Below are 21,608 nucleotides of genomic sequence, written 5' to 3' on the forward strand. Positions count from 1 at the left end.
AGGCATTCCCCCCACTCTAACTTATTACATCGTGCATCTGACATAGCAGCAGTGGGAATCATTTTTAACTTCATGACGCAGTGTTGAACAAAGATTAGAACCTATCACCTTCACAATGAGCAGATGCGCTACATGTTAAGCCACAGTTGCAGGTTATGCCAGGTTAAGGTTAGGTTTATTAACTAAGTATGAAACACATAAGCTTTTTGAGCTAAGACATTCCCCCCTCCTCTAACCTTTTTTTTTGTGTAGCTTACATTTTGTCTATCTGTCTGTCTGTCTTTCTGTTGATCTGTCTATCTTTCTGTCTGTTTGTATATCTGTCTGTCTATCTGTCTGTCTCTATCTGTTTATCTGTCTATCTTTCTATCTGTCTGTCTATATGTCTGTCTATGTGTCTGTCTATCTATCTGTGTATATGTCTGTCTATCTATCTGTCTATCACATAGCTTGGGGAGAAGGGACAAGAATATTATTCCTGTTTGGTGAGACATTTCATGTGGAACTTGTTGGTTCCAAGCTTTCCACAAACATCGCAAACATGGGTTTTCTTCTCAGGTCTTAAATATAGATAGATAGATTAGATTAGATTGGTAGATAGATAGATAAGTAGATAGTGAGATAGATAGGTAGACAGACAGATAGATAGATAGATAGATAGACCGACAGACAGTCAGACAGACCAACAGACAGATAGACAGACAGACAGATAGACAGACAGACAGACAGACAGACAGACAGACAGACAGACAGACAGACATACATACAGTCGTACAGACAGACAGACAGACAGACAGATAGACAGACAGATAGACAAACAGACAGACAATAGCTAAAACTTACTTGATGGGTGGAAGTCCGGAATGAAAATTCTTCATGTGGCTGTTGAGATTTCTTTTATATCTGGTTTTATACTGGCATTTATCACAGAGATAAACCATACCCTCGTGTTTTGCCTTTATAGAACATGAAATATTAGAGAGATTTTATGAAGATACTTATATTTTTCTCTAAAATAGGTATCAAATTTCATGTTTCACCTGTTTGCTGTGTAAAAGATGATTTTACAGCAATACTTTGAAATAAGATATCTTAAAAAGACAAAATAAGACAATAAAGGTGGTTAGGTGAAATTTGATCACCAAAAGTAATTTTAAAATTTTTTACTATGGGAAGCTAATAATTTAATGCATGTTCTGAACTCACCATAAAGGCCCAGTACATCCTTTGTAAATTGTTTCCACATGGGTGTTTTTTCTAACCTAACAAGCCTTTGTGGGTGGGGTGTGTAGAGAATATGGACACACCATAATTTTTTCATGCTCCTATTGGTTGATTCACAAAACCGGAAATCACAGTTTATTTTGGGACACCCTGTTAATAAATAGACAGATAGATATTCATGGTATTTCATGTTTTCCTGATGGTGATGTTGGAGCCTGAGAGGAGATTTAGAATTATATTCACAGAGTGGACAATGATACAAGATTCCTTCATGTTCTGTCTCTCTGTGCCATCTGAGTCATACAAACACACAAAACAATTATATAAATTCAATAACTCTAGAAAAGGGGGTTCATGATGACCTCTAAGGGGGCTTGGTGCAGTCACTTTGGGTTCTAGACAAGTGCCTGCAAGTCCTAAGTGTGCATGGAATGAGTTGCCTCCTGTTTATGGCATTCCCCTGCTTGTACTGTTGACCTAGCAGCAGTAGGTACCATTTCTAACATCTCTAGTATGACAAGGTGTGGTCCAGACTTGAACTTAACACCTCCCTAACATCAACCCAGGAATTTAAAGTTGTTAAGCCAATGAATAAGAAAACGTTATTATCAAACCAACCAATAAAATTTCAATAAAAGTCCCCAATGTTGTTAAAACAACAAATTAGAAAACATCATTTTAAGACTCTGGGGACTAGTGTAATAAACAGCCCAATGTCTCCTCCCGCCTGGCAACACACCACTTTTAATTTGAATGTTTGATGTACCTTAAGGCATAAAGTCTTCTTAGTTTAAATACTTTCTCACAGAAATCACATTTGTAACCGGTAGTCCCTAAACATTAAACAACATTAGTTAGCTTGTCAAAAGACAAAAAGAAAGACTGACAGAGAGACATACCAAGTTCCTTGGACACATGTATACCTAGCTGTTCCTTGTTCGTTACCTGTCATACCATGTTCCATGGACACATGTATACCTAGTTGTTCCTTGTTCCTTACCTGTCATACCATGTTCCTTGGACACATGTATACCTAGTTGTTCCTTGTTCCTCACCTGTCATACCATGTTCCTTGGACACATGTATACCTAGTTGTTCCTTGTTCCTCACCTGTCATACCATGTTCCTTGGACACATGTATACCCAGTTGTTCTTTGTTTGGGGCAAGTTTGGCACAGTAAGGACACTGATTTTACAATCAAGTCAGATACAAAATTTGGGACCTAGTGCAGTTCACAGTAAAAAACAGTTCTTGTTAATGATAATCTCCAAAAATCAATCAGCTTTTAAGCCAAATAGTGGAACATATAAATTATGCTCAAACAAAATCTGGATTAGTTATTATTCAATATAGCAGAGCAAACAAATACGCGAAAAAAAACTTATTTTAACATATTTTCAACAAGCAAGATTTCCCTGTGCATCATTAGATCAAAAAAACATATAGTTTGACCAAGGAAAAGGGAATGATATTCTGACAAACAATTCTAAAGAAAATTTCCTCACAACCCCCATCCCTATTTCCTCCCCTTCTTACCCACCCTGGCCCTCTTCAGTTACATGAAAAAACAAAATATACCCCAACCATACTTTCAAAGGTTTTGTGATTTTTTGTAGTATTGATTGTTAGAAAAGCTAGGCCTGAGTTTGACATATTATATACAGTTTATACTAATATTCAATTGTAATAGCTCCTTAGCTTGTCCTTCATTCTGACTATAGAGCTTTGCTTTTGTGGATGTTGTCATCCTTTTTTTCTTCATATCAATGACTTAATTCCTTAATTATGTTGAATGTTCCAGATTTGTGATCGTCAAAATATTTCCTTAAAAAAACACATATAGTAACAGGATGTTTGTCTGTCTTTAGCTTAAGAGTTCAAGTCCCCATGTGGCAACTCGAATTTCTCAGTCAAAATTCATTCACTCAACTACCCCTTGGATGTGTAAAAAGGGTGATAATTGAGTAGTTTGGATACTCAATGGTCAAGTACATGATATAAGTTTTATCCCAAGCTCCTCTGAGGTGAGCATCATTTATTGCAGTGTCTTAATTTGGGACACCTGCCGTACTAAGTGAGGGTGGGGTAATAAGAATCTCTAATGATATAGCAGGTCAAGTCATAATGTCAATTAACATGGAACTTAAGCTGGCCCTAGTGGCAATACAAGAGTGTCTCCTCCTATCTACCATCTATCTAACTATCTTTAAACCCATCTATCTATCTATCTCCTATCTATCTATCTACCTATTAAAAGTAGCAAAGGAGCAGTGCTTACACTTGAACTCATTCTCTTCCCAAGCTGAATCTATTTCACTTTCCATCTATCTATCTACCTCCTATCTATCTGCCTATCTATCTACCTCCAATCAATCTATCTATCTATCTATCTATCTACCTATTACAAGTAGCAAAGGAGCAGCGTATACACTTAAACTCATTCTCCTCCCAAGCAGAGTCTATTTCACTTTCCATCTATCTATCTACCTCCTATCTATCTGCCTATCTATCTACCTCCAATCAATCTATCTATCTATCTATCTATCTACCTATTAAAAGTAGCAAAGGAGCAGCGTTTACACTTGTACTCATTCTCCTCCCAAGCTGAATCTATTTCACTTGTGTCAACCTGTGGAGGCAATTCCTGAGATTTTTTAAAACACACAATTATCTTAGAAAGAGGGGACAAATATTTTCCCACGCTTTCAAATATTTTCCCACACTTTCAAATATTTTCCCACGCTTTCAAATATTTTCTTACACTTTCAAATATTTTCCCACGCTTTCAAATATTTTCCCACGCTATATATAACGTTGTTTGTTAAATTAGACCACAAAGTTGTCTGATTTGTTTGCTTAACAACTTTAGGGACTTTTACTGAATTTTGATCGGTCGTTTAATTAAGTTGAGTGTTCAATTTTAATATACAGAAGGGGTCATTATGTGTATTATCATTATGGATGTACATTTATTTATCAGCCATTGTCTTATCCCTTTAGATCCCTGTCTAAGAATAATACAATAACCAAAAGGTTAATTAAAATGCAACTGTGGCCAACTTTGTTCTGTTAAAAATGTGCGTTTTGCCTTTTTTTCTTTTTTTGGTTTTGGCTCTTCTTCAATATCATCCAGATCTTTCTTTACCTAGACAAAGGACAATTATATGTTAGCATCAGTAGTAGCATACTTGATTGATTGATTGATTAGCCATAGTTTCTTAGGATTAGGACCTAAGTTGAGATACTTTTGTATAACCATTATGACTTGATCAGCTATCTCATGAGAGCACCTTTAATTACCTTGTACGGGCGGGATTACAGTCAAGGACCTTTTCGACTTGATGTACTGTCCAGGTCCTGGTCCAGCAATACAGAAGAACTAAGGATGACTGTTAAGCACCCTTTTATGTCAAAACACCCAAGGATGTTATGTTAAGTAACATCCAACAGACAACCAACTATCTGTGATGCACGACGAAGTCCCAACTGTGCATGGTAACGAGTTGCGCCTGTTTTTTGCCACAGCATTCCCTCTACTCTAAATATTTATGTCGCGCATCTGAGATAGCAGCAGTAGGAACCATTTTTAACATGACACGGTGTCGGCCTGAGATTCGAACCTATCACCTTCCCCACGACGAGCGAATGTGCTTCGTGTTAAGCAACCGTCGTGGGTATCTCATGAGAGCAACTCATTATTACCGTGTCCCAAAGTAGCCTCTAATACATAATGGAAAATATATTTTACCTTCAGTTTCCTGCCTCGTTTTTTCTTTATTTAAGGCTTTACTTCTGGGGATAGGGACTCGAGTAGTAATCTATTCTCTTCCTTTAGTGCTTTCACCTGTATAGATAGACTAACTAACCAATAAAAACTAACTAAAGTCCCCAAAGTCAACAAATGACAAAACGCTATAATAAAACTTTGGGGACTAGTGTAATAAACAGCCCATTGTCTTCTCTTTTTGTACATTGCAGGGAGGTGACATTGTCTACTTTTTCAAGCTGTTTTCAGGTTAGGTTGATTACTAATAACGTGCCACAGTCACCCTATTAACATAAATTTAACAGCCATTGTCTTATCCCTTTAGAAAAAAAAGTTGTACCTATAATATTAAAGGTTATAGGTTAGGTTATCTTGGGTACAGGGTAGCTGTCCCTCCCGCCACTTTAGCAGGGGTTAAGTTTATATCCACATGTGTATGACGAGTTTGGGGCAGGTTTTGATTGATTATAACGTGCTTTTTGGTATTGATATAAAAAAATATATATTATTATGTATCTGTTGTTTTTTTCATTTATTCTAACTTAATTTTTGTTTTGTTTAGCATTAAAATTTTTTAAAAATCTTCTAAATAAAATAGAAAAATCTTTGAATTTTGGTCAGTTTCAGTTTGGTGGAATGTTGATAATATCCTTTGTTTTATAACTCATAACGTTTCTATAGTAAAAAAAGTACCTAGGGACAAAGATTGCATTATTTAAGGGGTCTAGATGTAAAAATCGAAGACAAAACATAAAATAACGGAGAATCTAAATTGCCTAAAGGTCTTACAAAAAAAATTTCAGCTGTCTAGCTTTTATAGAAACGGCCGTACGGACGTTTAAAGTGAAATTGACGGCTTTTTAGTCGGCAAGTTTCATCGGCTCTCACGGCTAAACGGATCGACATATTCTAGATTTGTTGGAATAACGAGTCAAAGGCTGTAGTTTTCAGGGGAAAAAAATCTCATCAATTTATCTTAACTATAAGTGGGTCAAAAATTGATCGTAAGTTGCTCTATTTTTGGCGAAAAAAAAATTAAAAATTTCCAAATTTTCCAATTGGTCAGCCATTGAGTGATCATCTTCGGTAAAATAGGGTCTAACTCTATTGGATTGGTGGAATTTTCGGCGTGGTAACGGAACGCGTAGTGTTATACTTATAAAATATAGGCCGGATCCTTTTAAGTAATAGATAGTAGTGGCAGCAGGCAATGCTGACATATAAAAGATGATTAAAATGGTAACTGTATAGGAGAAAATAGTTTGGCCTTTGGTTGTGAGTGTTTGTTATATGATTTCAATGCCTGTATGGTCATATTGTTATTTGTCAAGTCTTGGTTTCCTTATAACTTGGAGACATCTATGTGTAAAGTTTTGAACTAAACAAATATTTTGACTTTTTGTTGTTGTTTACTCCCAATAGATGTAAGTGCCTAGATTGAGAATTGTATAGACCAATAGGTGACTAAAAAAACGTAATTTTTAACGTTTTTTTGAGTGGGATTGTAGCTAGACTTTTATAGTAATGTAGTGGCTATAGAATAACGATGTTTTTAATCGTTTTTCATGGCATTTTCACGTTAAAAAACGTCAAATTTAACAATACTGTTTCACCCCAAAAAAAACCGGTTCTGTGAGAGAATTTACAAAGCTGTTTTCTTGTCGTTTTTAGTGCCATTTTACGAAAGCGATAACTTTTTTCGTATTGCTTTAATATTAATGAATTTTTTTGTGTGTACTAGGAATAAACTAAACTAACTACGTTTAAAATTTCATTGATTTACGATGAAAAACTACCGAGTTACGGCCATTCAAAGTGGGATCGTGTTTTTTCCGTGTCGTTTAGTACCTACGGACAAACATTGCATAATTAAAGGGTTTTAAAGTTAAAAATCGAGTACGAAACATAAAAGAGCGGCGATTCTCATCTGTTTGAGGAATCTACACAAACATTTTCAGACTTCTATCTTTATTTTAAGTGGGATTATTTTGCAAGAAGAGTTAACTTTAATTTTGTTGAAATTTAATTGATACAAAATTTAAACCTAGTAAATGAAAACTAGCATAAACCCTGCCATGTGGGTCTGTCTCCCAACCCCTTACCCCCTAACCAATAAATGAGGTCCATATTAGCAACTTAACAAGCTCTATCTAGTCAATATATCCATTGGATGAGGAACTTTTAGTTTTTCCAGTATGGCTTCGCAACCGATACATATCCGCTAGATTAGAATCGGTTCTCAGCCATACTGAAATGCATCATATTACAGACAATTTTCTCTCAATAAATAAACCTATAATGAATAAGGCAAATTATATTAACAGGTACCCAAACTTTATCTACAGGTCTCCCTACCTTGTTATCTCCCCTTACTATCACGCCTCGCTTCGCTCGGGTTTCAAGACACTAGGGGAAGCCTCGCTTCGCTCGGCTTCCCCACGGCAAGGACACGTTATGGCTTATCTACGGGTCTCCCTACCTTCCTATCTCCCCTTACTATCACGCCTCGCTTCGCTCGGGTTTCAAGACACAATAACGGATATCTGGCTGATTTTTACTGCCGGATATCCGGTAATTTGCCGGATATCGAGCGTTAGCTAAATATCCGGATACCGGATATTGAAACTATCTGGATAACGGATATCCGGCTGATTTTTACTGGTGGATATCCGGTCATCCTGCCGGATATCGAGCTTTAGCCGGATATTGAGACTATCCAGATACCGGATATCCGGTATCCGGCCTAACCCTAGAATTATGTAATGCCCAGGTACACCAGCACCCAGCTATACTTTGTTTATATTTTGTTTACCTGGGTATTATATAATACCCAGCCAAACTAGTACCCAGCTATACTTTGTTTATATTTTGTTTACCTGGGTATGTATTATGTAATACCCAGCCAAACTATTACCCAGCTAATAGTAGCAATAAATTACAAAAACAAAATCAATCAATCAATCAATTTATAATAATTTTGTTTTCCTGGGTTTTGTAGTTTGGTTACCTGGGTACAATACCTGTTTATTTACCTGGGTATTATGTAATACCCAGCCAAACTAGTACCCAGCTATACTTTGTTTATATTTTGATACCTGGGTATGTATTATGTAATACCCAGCCAAACTATTACCCAGCTAATAGTAGCAATAAATTACAAAAACAAAATCAATCAATCAATCAATTTTTAATAATTTTGTTTTCCTGGGTTTTGTATTTTGTTTACCTGGGTACAACACCTGTTAAACTAGTACCCAGCTATACAAGGGTAACCCTAAAGTAGCCCTCTGTAAGCTATAACCAAAGATCTTTAACTGTAACCAAGATACAACTTTACCTGGGTTTGTATTTTGTTTACCTGGATACAATACCTGTGTACCTGGGTATTATGTAATACCCAGCCAAACTAGTACCCAGCTATACAAGGGTAACCTTAAAGTAGCCCTCTGTAAGCTAGAACCAAAGATCTTTAACTGTAACCAAGATACAACTAACCAAAGACTACTTATAAGCACTCTATACTGCGCTACAGGGGAAGAATTACATCATAGAGTACCTTAGTAGACACTTTTGTGTTGTCAAATAACCCTAAAACCTCTACTGAGTCCATATAGGGTCTATGTAGACTTTCCGGTAAAGACGCACATCATAGTTCCCCAAGAAAATACACTATACTTGAAATTTCACTTTATAAACATTAAATACCAAATTTGCAAAATCCATGTTTTTAGCATAACTTTTGAACGTATTGAGCTACAGAGGACTTTAACACGGCAAATTTTTTGTCTTGGTGAGTAGAACAATAGTGTCAGATGTCAACTCCTCTCTAAAATGAAGTTTAGGGGGGTGGACCAAACGGTTTTTGTTTTTGACTATGCATCATATTATAGGCATCTCTCCGACCCTTGGGGCTACCAAACCTGGTTTCAATCTTGTACAATTGTCTGTTATATCAATTAGAAACGGATTTGTCGCCAATTCAGACTTAATTGGAGGGGGAGGGGGGTCTCGTTAGGCACTTAAGCTCATTTCTCTTGCTCTTTTCTTTTAGGTTAGGTTAGGTTAGGCTAGGTTCAGACAAGTCCCACAGGATAAGAATCAATTAAAAATGGATTTGTCGCCAATTTAGACTTGATTGAGGTGGGGGGGGGGGGGAGTGGGTCACATTAAGAACAATCCGGCCATATTATTGGTTAGAAAGTGTACAAATTCACAAACTCTCTAAATAAGCCAATAGAAAAACAGAAGGGAAGAACAATCCGGCCATATTATTGTTTACCTGGGTACAATACCTGTTTACCTGGGTATTATGTAATACCCAGCCAAACTAGTACCCAGCTATACCAGGGAAACCCTAAAGTAGCCCTCTGTAAGCTAGAACCAAAGATCTTTAACTGTAACCAAGATATAATTTTACCAAAATCAGATTCCGTAGGAATCGCATATGACCTATATTCTTATTTCTATTTTATTTTGTACACAAGAGGATTTTATATCCCTTCCCAAGAAATAAAACTCAGATTCCGTAGGAATCGAAACCATTACTTTACTCCTTGTTCACCTAGGTACCTAGGTACGTTACATAGGTACGGTTTTTTATCTAGAGACACTTTATCTAGGTATATTTTTTGTCACTTTCACCGTTATTATTATTTTATGGATTATTGGTTTGGACCGGCGTTGTCGCGATATTTATCGTTGCCCTGTAATTACTAGTGTGGAGGTGTCCTTAGACACGGACATAACTCCACTCTATAATGAAAACAATTTGTTACAAAGGAACCTGTCAGGACAGGGTTGCTAAGGGATCACAACGGGAATAGCAACTTCTCACGAAGGTTTTGGTTCCTTAATTGTTCCGAATTTATGCTTGGAGGAGTTGCAACTGATAGTAGGAGGATGTCTGAAATACACAGCAAGATACTGTATTTATCATTATTATTATTGTTAAGATTTTTTGCACATATAACATTGTATCGGCTTGGCAAGCGTCAAAGTACACCAGTGGCTCCACAACCCTTAAAGGGTTATGCCAACTATCTGGTACAATGTTGCATGGAATTTTTCTTGTAAAATGATATTTTTATCCTATATGAACTTGGCTTGGCAACTAGGTGGAGACGAAGTTCGGCCAATTCCATGCTAGGTACCTAATAATAGTTATTATGTAAATTGTTCTCTAATTTGTACCAAACTTAACAAACCAGAAGAAACAAACCAATCAAAGCATAGTAACTTTAATGAATGATATATATTTAATAAAAACATGTTGTACCTTTGAGGAAAATAAATCTTATCTTATCTTATCTTATCTTATCTTACCTGGGTCTTGTATTTTGTTTACCTGGGTACAATACCTGTTTACCTGGGTAATGTGTAAACCTATAATTTTGTTTACCTGGGTATTATGTAAAGCTATAATTTTGTTTATGGGCCAACCCTAATTATAGAAAAGCTTTGCTTATAAATCAAAAATACAATTGGTTATTTAAAATTTTATAGGTTTTAAAAGTAATACATATAATGTATAAAAAATAAAGTAAAAAAATACAGGAATATTAAAGATCTTTTTTCATATAAAAAAGGAGGTCCTTTATTGTGCGGATTTTCCGTAAAGATGTTTTGATACTCTAAAACAGGAGTAGAGATTTGGAACAGAAGTTGACCTTTTAAAGTCCTGGAACACATACCTCTACGGAAAATCATTCAAAACAGTATATAGTGTCCAATACAAAATGACGTCATATACAATAGAAATGACCAATGATAGGCCAGTATACAATTTACCATTGGTCAATCACACTGTATACTGGCCTATCATTGGTTATTTGTATTGCATGTCAACACTATACACTGTTTTCAATAATACATTTTATGGCAAATAACATAGTGAAAGTGACGCAGCCACTTGTTAAAACCAGGGTGTACAATTAAGAGTGTTTACTATCCGCTGGATTAGAACTGGTTCCCAACCATACGATCTGCATTATATCTGTGGAAAAATAAATACCTATAAAAACATATAAAAATATATCTAAAGTTATCTAATGTAAAAATTCTTTTTGGGACAAAACTCTCTTTATGTACATCCCTATTGATGATTAACAAAATAATATTCTACAATTGTTCATCTGTGGCCTCTTTCTTGAACTGTATTCCGTGGGTTTTAATCATGTGCTCTTTGAGGTAATATCTCTTGGGTGTAGAATACTCACAGAGGTCACAGTCCACTTTGAAATCCTTAATAGAAACATCATTAGATAGATAGATAGATAGATAGATAGATAGATATATAGATATATAGATAAATGGATAGATAGATGGATAGATAGATGGATAGATAGATAGATAGATAGATAGATAGATAGATAGATAGATAGATGTGGAATAGATGGATAGATATAAAGATATAGAATAGATTTGTTTACCTGGTGAACTATTTTGATATGTCTATTGAGATCTCCTTTATAACCTGCAGAGAAGTCACACAGCTCACACGCCCATCTTATTCCTTTATGCACCTTAAGACAAAACAAAAAATATATTTTAGGGGGGTTAGGAGTGTCCCCCCCAATAAAATGGCTTAAAACTACCATAGGACCAATAGCTCTGTATAATTAGATAAAAAATATCTACTACATCAAGATACTTTGTAACAAGGAAACTAACCTTGTCATGGTGTCGCTTGAGATCACTTGGAAACATACAGGTAAAGGTACAATCTGTCTCTGTACAATTATGCATTACTACAGGTCCACTGTGGGTCACCTTTTTGTGTTTCCACATGTACTGATGAGATTTGGTGGTGAAGTCACAAAGTTCACATTTCAACATCTTTCTCTCCTTGTGCACAGTTTTGATATGAACTACAAGATTTATTTTATTTATTTATCCCTCCCCCATATTAAGTGGCTTCTTGTGGCTATATTCAAAAAATATTAATAATCAAATTTACAGAGTTGGTTTGAGAGCAGATGTTCAGCGTCACAAAGAATAAATGAATAAATAATAAATAATAGAATAAATAACTAGGTAGAAAATCACAGAGAGGGGGGGGGGCAATGGGCTGATTATTACACTAGTCCCCAAAGTTTTATTTGTTTGCTTAACAACCTTGGGGATCGTTGATAAGTTTTTATTGGTTGTTTCATTAAGTTGAGTGTGTTTCAACCACTAATTTAAACCTACAGGTAGTTTTATTATCATCATTGGGGATGTATATTAATTTATCGGCCATTGTCTATTCTATTTTTTGATCAAGTAATTCTTATACTGGATGCTCATTGGATGAAGAGATTCTACACACAGAGGAAACGTTTTAGGTCATAATAAAAATGTTCATATTATTAAAATTCTCTCATTTAGTTTTAATAATATATAAAATAATTTCACAAATCAAAATCCCTTAAAGTAGCTACTAGTAGCCAGGTACATAAAACCTCCCCCCTCCCTTAATTGCAAACTCTGAAAATAAATGAGGTGGGTAAGGGGCAATTATTTTTTAGGATTAATAGATAGATAGATGGATAGATAGATAGACACATAGACAGACAGACAAAAAGACAGACATACATACAGACAGATAGATAGATAGATAGATAGATAGAAATAGATCTATTTAATCTATTTAAAGGGTGGAGAGGGGGGGGGGATTTCTGTTTGTTTCTTGATTATTATTTTAGGTTAGGTTATATTTAATACATTTGATTTTTGAATCTATATAGAAATGATTTAGGTTGGTAGTTTTTTTTTGCTCCATAGGCCATATGAGGAAAATCATGAAAAGGCCTTGAATGTATGGGTAAACTTTATACTATGTTTGTCAAATCAATATTAGATGCATTAACAAACCATTATGCTTAATTAAATTTTCATTTACGCAGAAAACAGGGGGAGGTAGGTTGTACTAAAATTCCGTAAAGGTGTGTGAGTTTTAAGTTTTAAACAGTGGTAGAACGATAAATTTATGTTAACTTTAGATAAAATTTGTTGTCTATAGTTCTTTTCAATAAGGAATACACATATTTAGTGAATATTATCGTTCTACTACTGTTTTTAAGCCTTAAAACTCACACCTTTACGGAATTTTAGCACAATCTACCTCCCCCTTTGTACAATAATAGACATGCATTAACAAACCATTATGCTTAATTAAATTTTCATTTACGCAGTAAAAATTTGTACAATAATAGATATACATTAACAAACTTAAATACTTCATTAGATTTTCATTTATTTTAGTCATTAAAAGATTATGTCTAGCATTGTATTATATCCAGTTTTCTATGAATATAAAAATTTACAATCATAAGATAAAAACCAGTTTTTTTAGCACGTGCCTTTGGCATCTTGGGGCTAAAAAAATGGTTTTAATCTTATGGTTGTACACTTTATATTCGTGGAAAGCTGTTTATAATACGATGCGAGAAATAACTATTCTCAATTTTTTGGGAGGGGTCATAAGGGCAATTTATAAGGGTGGTGGTATCCTCCCCTAAAATAGTTATAAACCATCACAGGACCTATGAGAAAAGGAGAACCATATTTCAGAGGTACAAACAGAAACTCACACACAGACAGATATCCTGGTACTTTATATCTATAAGTAGCGGCTACGCCCCTAGAGGCCTCTAGTGGCACTTTAAATGTTTTTTTAAAAATAATATGTAACTCTTATATGTTGCGTTCAAGTCTGTAGGTAAAAAAATTGATTTTTTTGTGATTTCTCTTTGAAGGGTGGTGGTACCCTTCCCCAAAATAGATATAAACCTTCCCATGACCTTTGAGAAGCTACCCTGTTAAGGAGAACCTGATGGGTTCAGTGGTTAGCGAGATCTGTCGGTACAGACACACAGACAGACAAACAAACAGACAAACACACATCCTGTTAGTTTATTATAATTATAAAATTTAAATTTGCAACAACTATACAATAATAGTTGTGTCTTGCTGAGTATTATAGACAGCTTTCCACGGATAAAATACTGGTTTCAATTTTATGATTGTACATTTTTATATTTGTAGAAAACTGGCTATAATACGATGCTAGACATAATTTTTCCGTATGGATAAGAACTGGTACTAATCCACCGTTTATTGATCGGTTTTGAATGAAAATGAGAAAAATTTTATCTTCATTTCAGGTATATATTAAAATTTATCTTTGCAAGACATAAAAACTGAATTCATAAAAAATACATTATTAAGGACATACTTGTTTTGTACTTGAATATAGAGATGCTTTGCTAATAACATTGTACTTTGTTGTTTAAAAAATTAGATCATTTATGTTATCACATAAAAAAAGTTTTAAAAATAAACTTGTTTAAAATGACGTATGGACGTTCTGGTAACGATTATACAGTTGCTACTCTTTCTAAATCGTACCTAACCACTACAGAAGTCATCATACAAAGTTTGAAATCAATAGGATAATTCTAACATGCATAAATTAACATAAAAAGCTATCTGTTCCCGACGGACAGACGTACCAACCATTTTAATAAAGCATTAAAAGCATTAATAAGCGCATTTGACTGGAAGATTTCTCATAATTTTACTGAATATTGTGAAAGCTACTATTCTCTTTATGCTATAAACAAGGTGGAGACCCGTGTTCTGTGCTTGCTAAGAATTTTGATGGAAAGCACCACACATTCAAAAACTTACGAACATTAATGTATAAATAAGTTCTTTGAATAAAGTATAACAATTTTAGGCGAAACAAGGATGACAACATCCATAAAAAAGCGAAGCTCTGAAACGGTATGACAGACAAACATTAACCCTTGTAGAGTGTCAGCAATAAATATATAAATTTTGACAAAAATAAATTAAATTTTTTTTGCAAAACTTCTTAAATACTAAATACAGGACATACTAACGTTTTTAGGACTTGATTATAGAGATGCTTCGCTTATAATATTATACCTTATTGAAATAGAAATCAGTACTCCAAAAATCAGATCAATCGGATGATTATATTACATAAAAATTTGTTTTTTAAAAGTTTAAAATTAACATGTTTAAAGAGGACTTACGGACATTATGGTAACGATTATAGAGTTGCTACTCTTTTTAAATCGTACCTAACTACTACAGGAATAATCATACAAAGTTTTAAATCGATAGGACAATTCTATCATGCCTAAATCATTAAATGAACAAAAAAAGCTACCCGTTTTAGACGGACTAACTGACCCTAATTATAGAAAAGCTTCGCCTTTAAAAATCCTTATACTAAAGTAACAGGATGTCTGTTTGTCTGTATGTTTTTACCTAAGGATCTCGCTAAACGCTTAACCGATCAGGTTCTCCTTAACAGGGTAGCTTCTCATAGGTCCCGGGAAGGTTTTTGGGGAGGGTACCACCCTCCCAAAAGAAATCCCCCAAATTTTTTTTTACGTATTGAACGCAACATAGATAGGTATCGTATTAATAAAAAAAACAATCAAAGTGCCACTAGAGGCCTCTAGGGGGGCGTAGCCGCTAGTTTATACATAAATTATTAATCAAATTAATTCCAGGAATTGATAAAAATGTAATTTTTATAAAAGTAACGCCCACAACTTAAACATCAAATAAGTCCAACAACAAATCCTCGAACTAGGGAGGGAGGGGTCAATTGGCTGTTTTATTACACTAGTCCCCAATTTTTTTTTAATAACATTTTCTTATTTATTGGCTTAACAACTTTGGGGACTTTAATCACTTTTGATTGGTTCATTCATTAAGTTAAGTGTTCAAATGTTTCTACAAGCTGATTGTAATCTACAGAAGGGGAAATTTTTTTTATCATCATCAAAGGGGATATATGTACATCAATTTCAAGGCCAATGTCTTATCCCTTTAGATCCCTGACGTTAAAACAGTTAACATAGTAATTACATTAAATCTGAGTCGAATTAACAATAAAAATCACTAAAACTCTAAAAATAAAATTAGTATTATTATACCTCATATAATTGTAATCAGAATAAGAATAAAACATAATATGATAGAATTAAGGCATATCCATTCATCTATTACACTAGTCCCCAAAGACACCATAGTAAAGTTTTCTTATTCATTTGCTTTACAACCTTGATCACTTTTTATTGGTTGGATCATATAGTTTTGTGTCAACAGAATGGGTAATTTGTGTATCATTTGTTTAGAGTTTATAGGAGCTTTCAATTGGCGTTTTGGAGCTGAATGCAAGTTATATTGTAATTTGGTAAGATGGACTGACAGACAGACAGTCATGTAGGTGAATAAACAATTGGACAGAAGGATAGACAGACAGACAGAGTTATAAACAGAGTTATGGACAGACAGATGGACAGATATACAGGCCATCATGTAGACGGATAAACAGATGGATAAGAAGACAGACAGAAAGATGGATGAACAGAAATACAAAAGACATACGGACAGACAGACAGTCATGTGGAAGGATAAACAGATGGACAGACTCACAGACAGACAGACAGAGTTACAAACAGAGTTATGGACAGACAGATGGACAGATATACAGAGAGTCATGTAGACAGATAAACATATGAATAAGCAGACAGACAGACAGATGGACCAACAGAAAGACAACAGACATATGGACAGACAGACAAAAAGACAGACAGACAGTCATGTGGACAAAAAAGACAGACAGTCATGTGGACAAAAAAAACAGACAGACAGACAGATGGACAGAGTAACTGACAGACAGAAGGACAGACAGACGGACAGAGTTACAAACAGAGTTATGGAGAGACAGATGGACAGATATGCAGACAGTCATGTAGATGGATAAACAGATGGATAAGAAGACAGACAGAGAGATGCATGAACAGAAAGACAAAAGACATACGGACAGACAGACAGTCATGTGGAAGGATAAACAGATGGACAGACTCACAGACAGACAGAGTTACAAATAGAGTAACATACAGACAGCTGGACAGATTTACAGACAGTTATGTAGACAGATAAACAGATGTATAAGCAGACAGACAGACAGATGGGTGAACAGAAAAACAACAGACATATGGACAGACAGTCATGTGGATGGAGAGACAGTTCTACAGACAGACAGACAGAGTTATGGACAGACAGACAGACAGACAGATGGACAGAGAGACAGTTCTACAGACAGACAGACAGAGTTATGGACAGACAGACAGACAGACGGACGGACAGAGAGACAGTTCTACAGACAGACAGACAGAGTTATGGACAGACAGACAGACAGACGGACGGACAGAGAGACAGTTCTACAGACAGACAGTCATGTGGATTGATAAACAGAATAAATATCAGACAGACAGATTTTTAAAAAAAATTATTTACTTATTTTAGTATGTCTACAGAGTGGGGGGGGGGGAGGGGTATTGTGTGTATTATCATTGGCGGGATATACATGAATTTATTGGCCATTGCCTTATCCCTTTAGTTCTCTGATACATTTTCACCCTAAAATTTTATAAAAATGATAATTAAATAGATAGATTTAAAAATAAGGATTATAGTTCAAATAAAAATAAAACTTGCTTTTTTTCAATGGCCAATGGCCAATGTCGGACATACAGCATTAATTATAGAGCAGCTCCACTACTAAAACTGATATCTAAAAACATATTACTGCACTAGATCCAAATGTTTTAATTAACAAACTTTTGTCAAAATATTATGATTTTTGTAGATAGATACAAACAAACTCAGTTAAATATATTTTATATTAACAAAACATATTTTAATCACTAAACCTTTAGCAAATTTTAAGATTAATACTAGAAAATGATTCAAACCAACCCTGAGCCCCCCCCCCCCCCCCCCCCCAACCGTTAAAGTGATAATATATATTGAGTAGGACAACATTTATGATTTATACAATTTGGGAAAAAGGATAAGGATGAAAAGGATAACATCCATAAAAGGCATTGCTCAAGAACAGATTTAAAGAAAACATTAACACATGTAGAGTGTCTCAACTGAATAAATAGAATATATATGAATAAGTTGAAACAAGATTGGAAGTTATTTTGTTGCAAAACTAAATAAATACAGGCAGTGGCGTGCAAACCACTTTGCCTGAGTGGGGGCACCTTAAACATTTTGAAAAATCTTGTCCCCCCTAAATCAAAGACATTTATACTTTAAAACCTTTTTCAAATTTTAGAATTAATATTAGATAGCTAGATAGATAGATATATAGTTGGATAGATAGATAGATAGATGGATAGATTTTCATGTCCCTTTAGGGAGAGGGGGGGGAGGGATATTAGACTGTACTAGGCTAGAAATCAACCTTATTCGACATTCACTCAAAGATATATAGATAGATACAAACAAGCTCTTAATCTTTAGTTAGATAGATTTATTATAATACTATATATTTTTATAAATTTTAGGATTAATAATAGATAGAGAGATAAGTAAATTGATAGACAGATAGATAGATAGATAATAATTCTACCATTCATCCATTGTCATATCCCTATAGGGAGAAGGGAGAAAGGGGCATTAGACTGTAATTAATGTATATAGATAGATACAAGCTTTTAATATTTAGTTAGATAATTATATTGTATATATATATTAACAAAAATTCTTAATAAACCTTTCTCAAATTTTAGGATTAATATTAGATAGCTAGCTATCTATAGACAGATAGATAGATAGAAAGATAGATAGATAAATTGATAGATAGATAAATTGATAAATAGATAAATTTATAGATAGATAGACAGATAGATATATAGACAGATAGATAGATAGACAATAATTAATGTAGATAGATAGATAAAAATGAGTTCTTAATCTTTAGTAAGATAGATATATTATAGTATTGTGGTAATACGACAACCAGACGGACGGGCAGTTTACAGAATTGCTACGTTGTGACTTATCATAACAAACCCTCTGCACTAATATTATTATATCACCATTTATCTCATGACCGATGTTGACCCCGCTATCCAGCGGTCAAACTTGCCTGCCTAAATGTGGGGAGGGGCTCAAACATGCAGCTATCACGCGTCCCTCACGCGATTATACAACCGGGAGGCGCTGCCTCCCCTTTTACCACAGCTGCCCCCACAGCCGTCTACCGCTGGGAGCTAAGCCCTTGCGTCCCACACCCCCTTCAAACCTAACCATTGTTATAATCTGTTGTATATATATAGCAAACATTCATTGTAAATATTATTCAGTTAAATATATCATTTCTGTATGACTAAATCCTGCTAGTTTATTTTTGGTAGAATAATTCAAGGCTAAGGCTCGTTGAACTCGAACTCGCAACCCTGTGAGCTGAAACGTTCGGCTTACCACATCTTGGTGTCAGCGTGTTTCAATCGAGCCTTACAGAAATTAGCCTATTCTACCTCTGATTGGACCCTTTGGCAAGTAAGGGGACAATCAGCCGCCAACTGAGAAGCCAACTGACCCGTGAGACGGCCTTTTTAGGTCAAATTTCCATCATTTTGAATGCAATATGTGGGCCTCTGGCCTACGGCAAGCAGATTTAGCCTGCTAAAAGCGCCAGTTACAACGCTTTTTCCGTACTGTGTAGGAGTAGCGCTAGGTGCGCAGCCACGGTAATCGGATAATTTAGCTCAAACGGCTACAGAACTGAGTCTAAATTGGCAAGTGTAGCTGGGACAAGCCCCAGGACACCCAGGCCAAACCTACGAGGCGGACAGCTAGGTGCTGGTCTCCCTGAGAAGGCAATGTGTGGCTGCGAAGCTTCAGCACACAAGTAAGGCCTACCACTGCGACGGATAGCAGAATTTGAGCCACAGGCACGGCAGGACGGGACATTCCCTGCCGCTGCCTCCCAGGATTCGAACCCGAGGCGCTGTAGGACGGGCCATTCCCTGCCGCCATTTTTCGGGATTCGAACCAGCGGCGCTGCAGGACGGGACATTCCCTGCCGCCGTCACCCCTCTGAACCTTGCAGGACGGACATTCCCTGCTGCCAGTGCTTCCAGAATCACACCTAGAGCTCCTAGTGATAACAACACATAAGTGTGTATAAATGTCAACCAAGTGATAAAAAGAAATATAAAATTGTTGACCCAGTGATAATTGATAAGCTCTAGTGATTCGAAGCTACAACCTAAGCCACCATGGTAAGCGATACTACCATAGCTGCGGTTCGGCCACCACCGAAGTTTCTGCCAACCCCAGCCGAACGGGAGGCCCCCCTGTCTCAAGGACAGGACCTCCACTTCCCCTGCCATATCAGGGTGAGGTTCCCCACTCCTGACCCTGCCCAACACGTACAGGTTGATGCCATGGTCGATTCTGGCAACCGTGTACCAGGGTCCGCTGTAATTTCGGAACATCTCATGCACGCAATGGGCGTGCAACGCATGTTGGTTCCAGACAACACCCAAATCCTGACTGCTAACGAGGAAGGCCAGCCCCTCCAGGTAATAGGAAAGTTAAAAGAATTATATATGGCAGTCTCACACACCCTTATACTCCATCTGTACCACGTGACTGTGGTACGGAATCTCTCACACCCTCTGAACCTAGGAGGGTATTTTCTCAAGGAGTTCGGAACTAGGCTCTGTTTCGACATGCAACCCCCCTGCTTGTGGGTGCGTGGGGAGTTCATCCCACTCCGTGGCGTCCCCATCGACCGGGAGACCGCCGAGAGAGAGTTGAGTTATGCGGGGCCTCTGCCAGGACCACTGCCAGAGCAGCCGCGTGTAGTTGAGAAAGGCACGCACTGGGTGGATACTGCGCTGAACGCCCATAGGGGGACCAACCTGCTAGCCATGGGGTTGCCCCCAGTGCCCAAGGTGCCGCTGGAGAACCTGCCAACAACGTTTCCTGAGATTGCCAGCCCTCCAGAACCAATCTTCTCCGCCGACACCTTCATCAACGGCCAGCCGTGTCCACCTGGCCCCCTCTACCTGGGACCCCCAGCCATTCAGCCAGCCAAGTCCGAGTCTAGACCCGTCAAGTTGCGGTCTGATGCACCCGGAGCCACACTCAACTCCCAGGAATCAGCCTCTCCCGGCGCCGTGCCCGTCAAGTCGTGGCCGGCCGCCTCCGGAGCCACGCATGGCTCCGCTGCCTCAGCCTCTCCTAGCGCCGAGCCCGTCAAATCGCAGCTGGACGCCCACGGAGCCCAGGCTGGTCCCAGCGCCCCGGCCTCTCCCAGCACCGAGCCCATCAAATCGTGGCCGGACGCCCTCGGAGCCACACCTGGCTCCGACACGTCAGCCCCTCCCGAGGCCGAGCCCGTCAAGTCGCGGCCGGTGGGTCCCGGAGCCGACGCTGACCCTGCGCCAGCCACGTATAGGCTAAGCGCTGTCACTCCAACTGACGGCCAGCTACCCCAACTCCGCACGGCCAAGCGGGTGGTCTTGCCTGGCCGCGGTGTCATGGCTGTCCCTGTTGAATTAGTAGGACACCGTACCAAGGATGCCATCCAACTAGCTGCCCCAGAACAGAGGTTTGGGGAGGATCTTGTCATCCCAGAAGGCCTGTATGCCCACAGGCCTGGCTCCGCCAGCGTGTTCCGAGTGCTGGTGGTAAACGAAGGGGAGACGCCCCTCCTGCTGGACGCTGGCCTCCCCGTGGCTGGGGAGCTAGTCAAGCCTGACATTTTAGAGGTTTCTGATAAGC

General features: G+C 37.2%; 2 protein-coding genes across 2 annotated transcripts; both read right to left on the bottom strand.

The window, feature by feature from the left end:
- Positions 1 to 445: 445 nt before the first annotated feature.
- On the bottom strand, positions 446 to 3,488 carry LOC145304068 (uncharacterized). Its single transcript, XM_080145827.1, has 7 exons — positions 3,473 to 3,488; positions 3,004 to 3,049; positions 2,335 to 2,410; positions 1,991 to 2,057; positions 1,420 to 1,517; positions 844 to 955; positions 446 to 560 (listed from the first exon to the last, which is right to left on the bottom strand). The coding sequence occupies exons 3-7, from the start codon at positions 2,339 to 2,341 to the stop codon at positions 473 to 475; spliced, it is 372 nt and encodes a 123-aa protein (XP_080001953.1). The 5' UTR covers positions 2,342 to 2,410; positions 3,004 to 3,049; positions 3,473 to 3,488; the 3' UTR covers positions 446 to 472.
- A 6,983-nt stretch (positions 3,489 to 10,471) lies between these two features.
- Positions 10,472 to 11,869, bottom strand: LOC145335510 (uncharacterized). Its single transcript, XM_080181290.1, has 3 exons — positions 11,661 to 11,869; positions 11,420 to 11,512; positions 10,472 to 11,231 (listed from the first exon to the last, which is right to left on the bottom strand). The coding sequence occupies exons 1-3, from the start codon at positions 11,823 to 11,825 to the stop codon at positions 11,109 to 11,111; spliced, it is 381 nt and encodes a 126-aa protein (XP_080037416.1). The 5' UTR covers positions 11,826 to 11,869; the 3' UTR covers positions 10,472 to 11,108.
- Between the last annotated feature and the right edge of the window lie 9,739 nt (positions 11,870 to 21,608).

Source organism: Acartia tonsa, chromosome 13 (assembly GCF_053477335.1).
Source record: "Acartia tonsa isolate MP-2025a chromosome 13, ASM5347733v1, whole genome shotgun sequence".
Taxonomy (NCBI): domain Eukaryota; kingdom Metazoa; phylum Arthropoda; class Copepoda; order Calanoida; family Acartiidae; genus Acartia; species Acartia tonsa.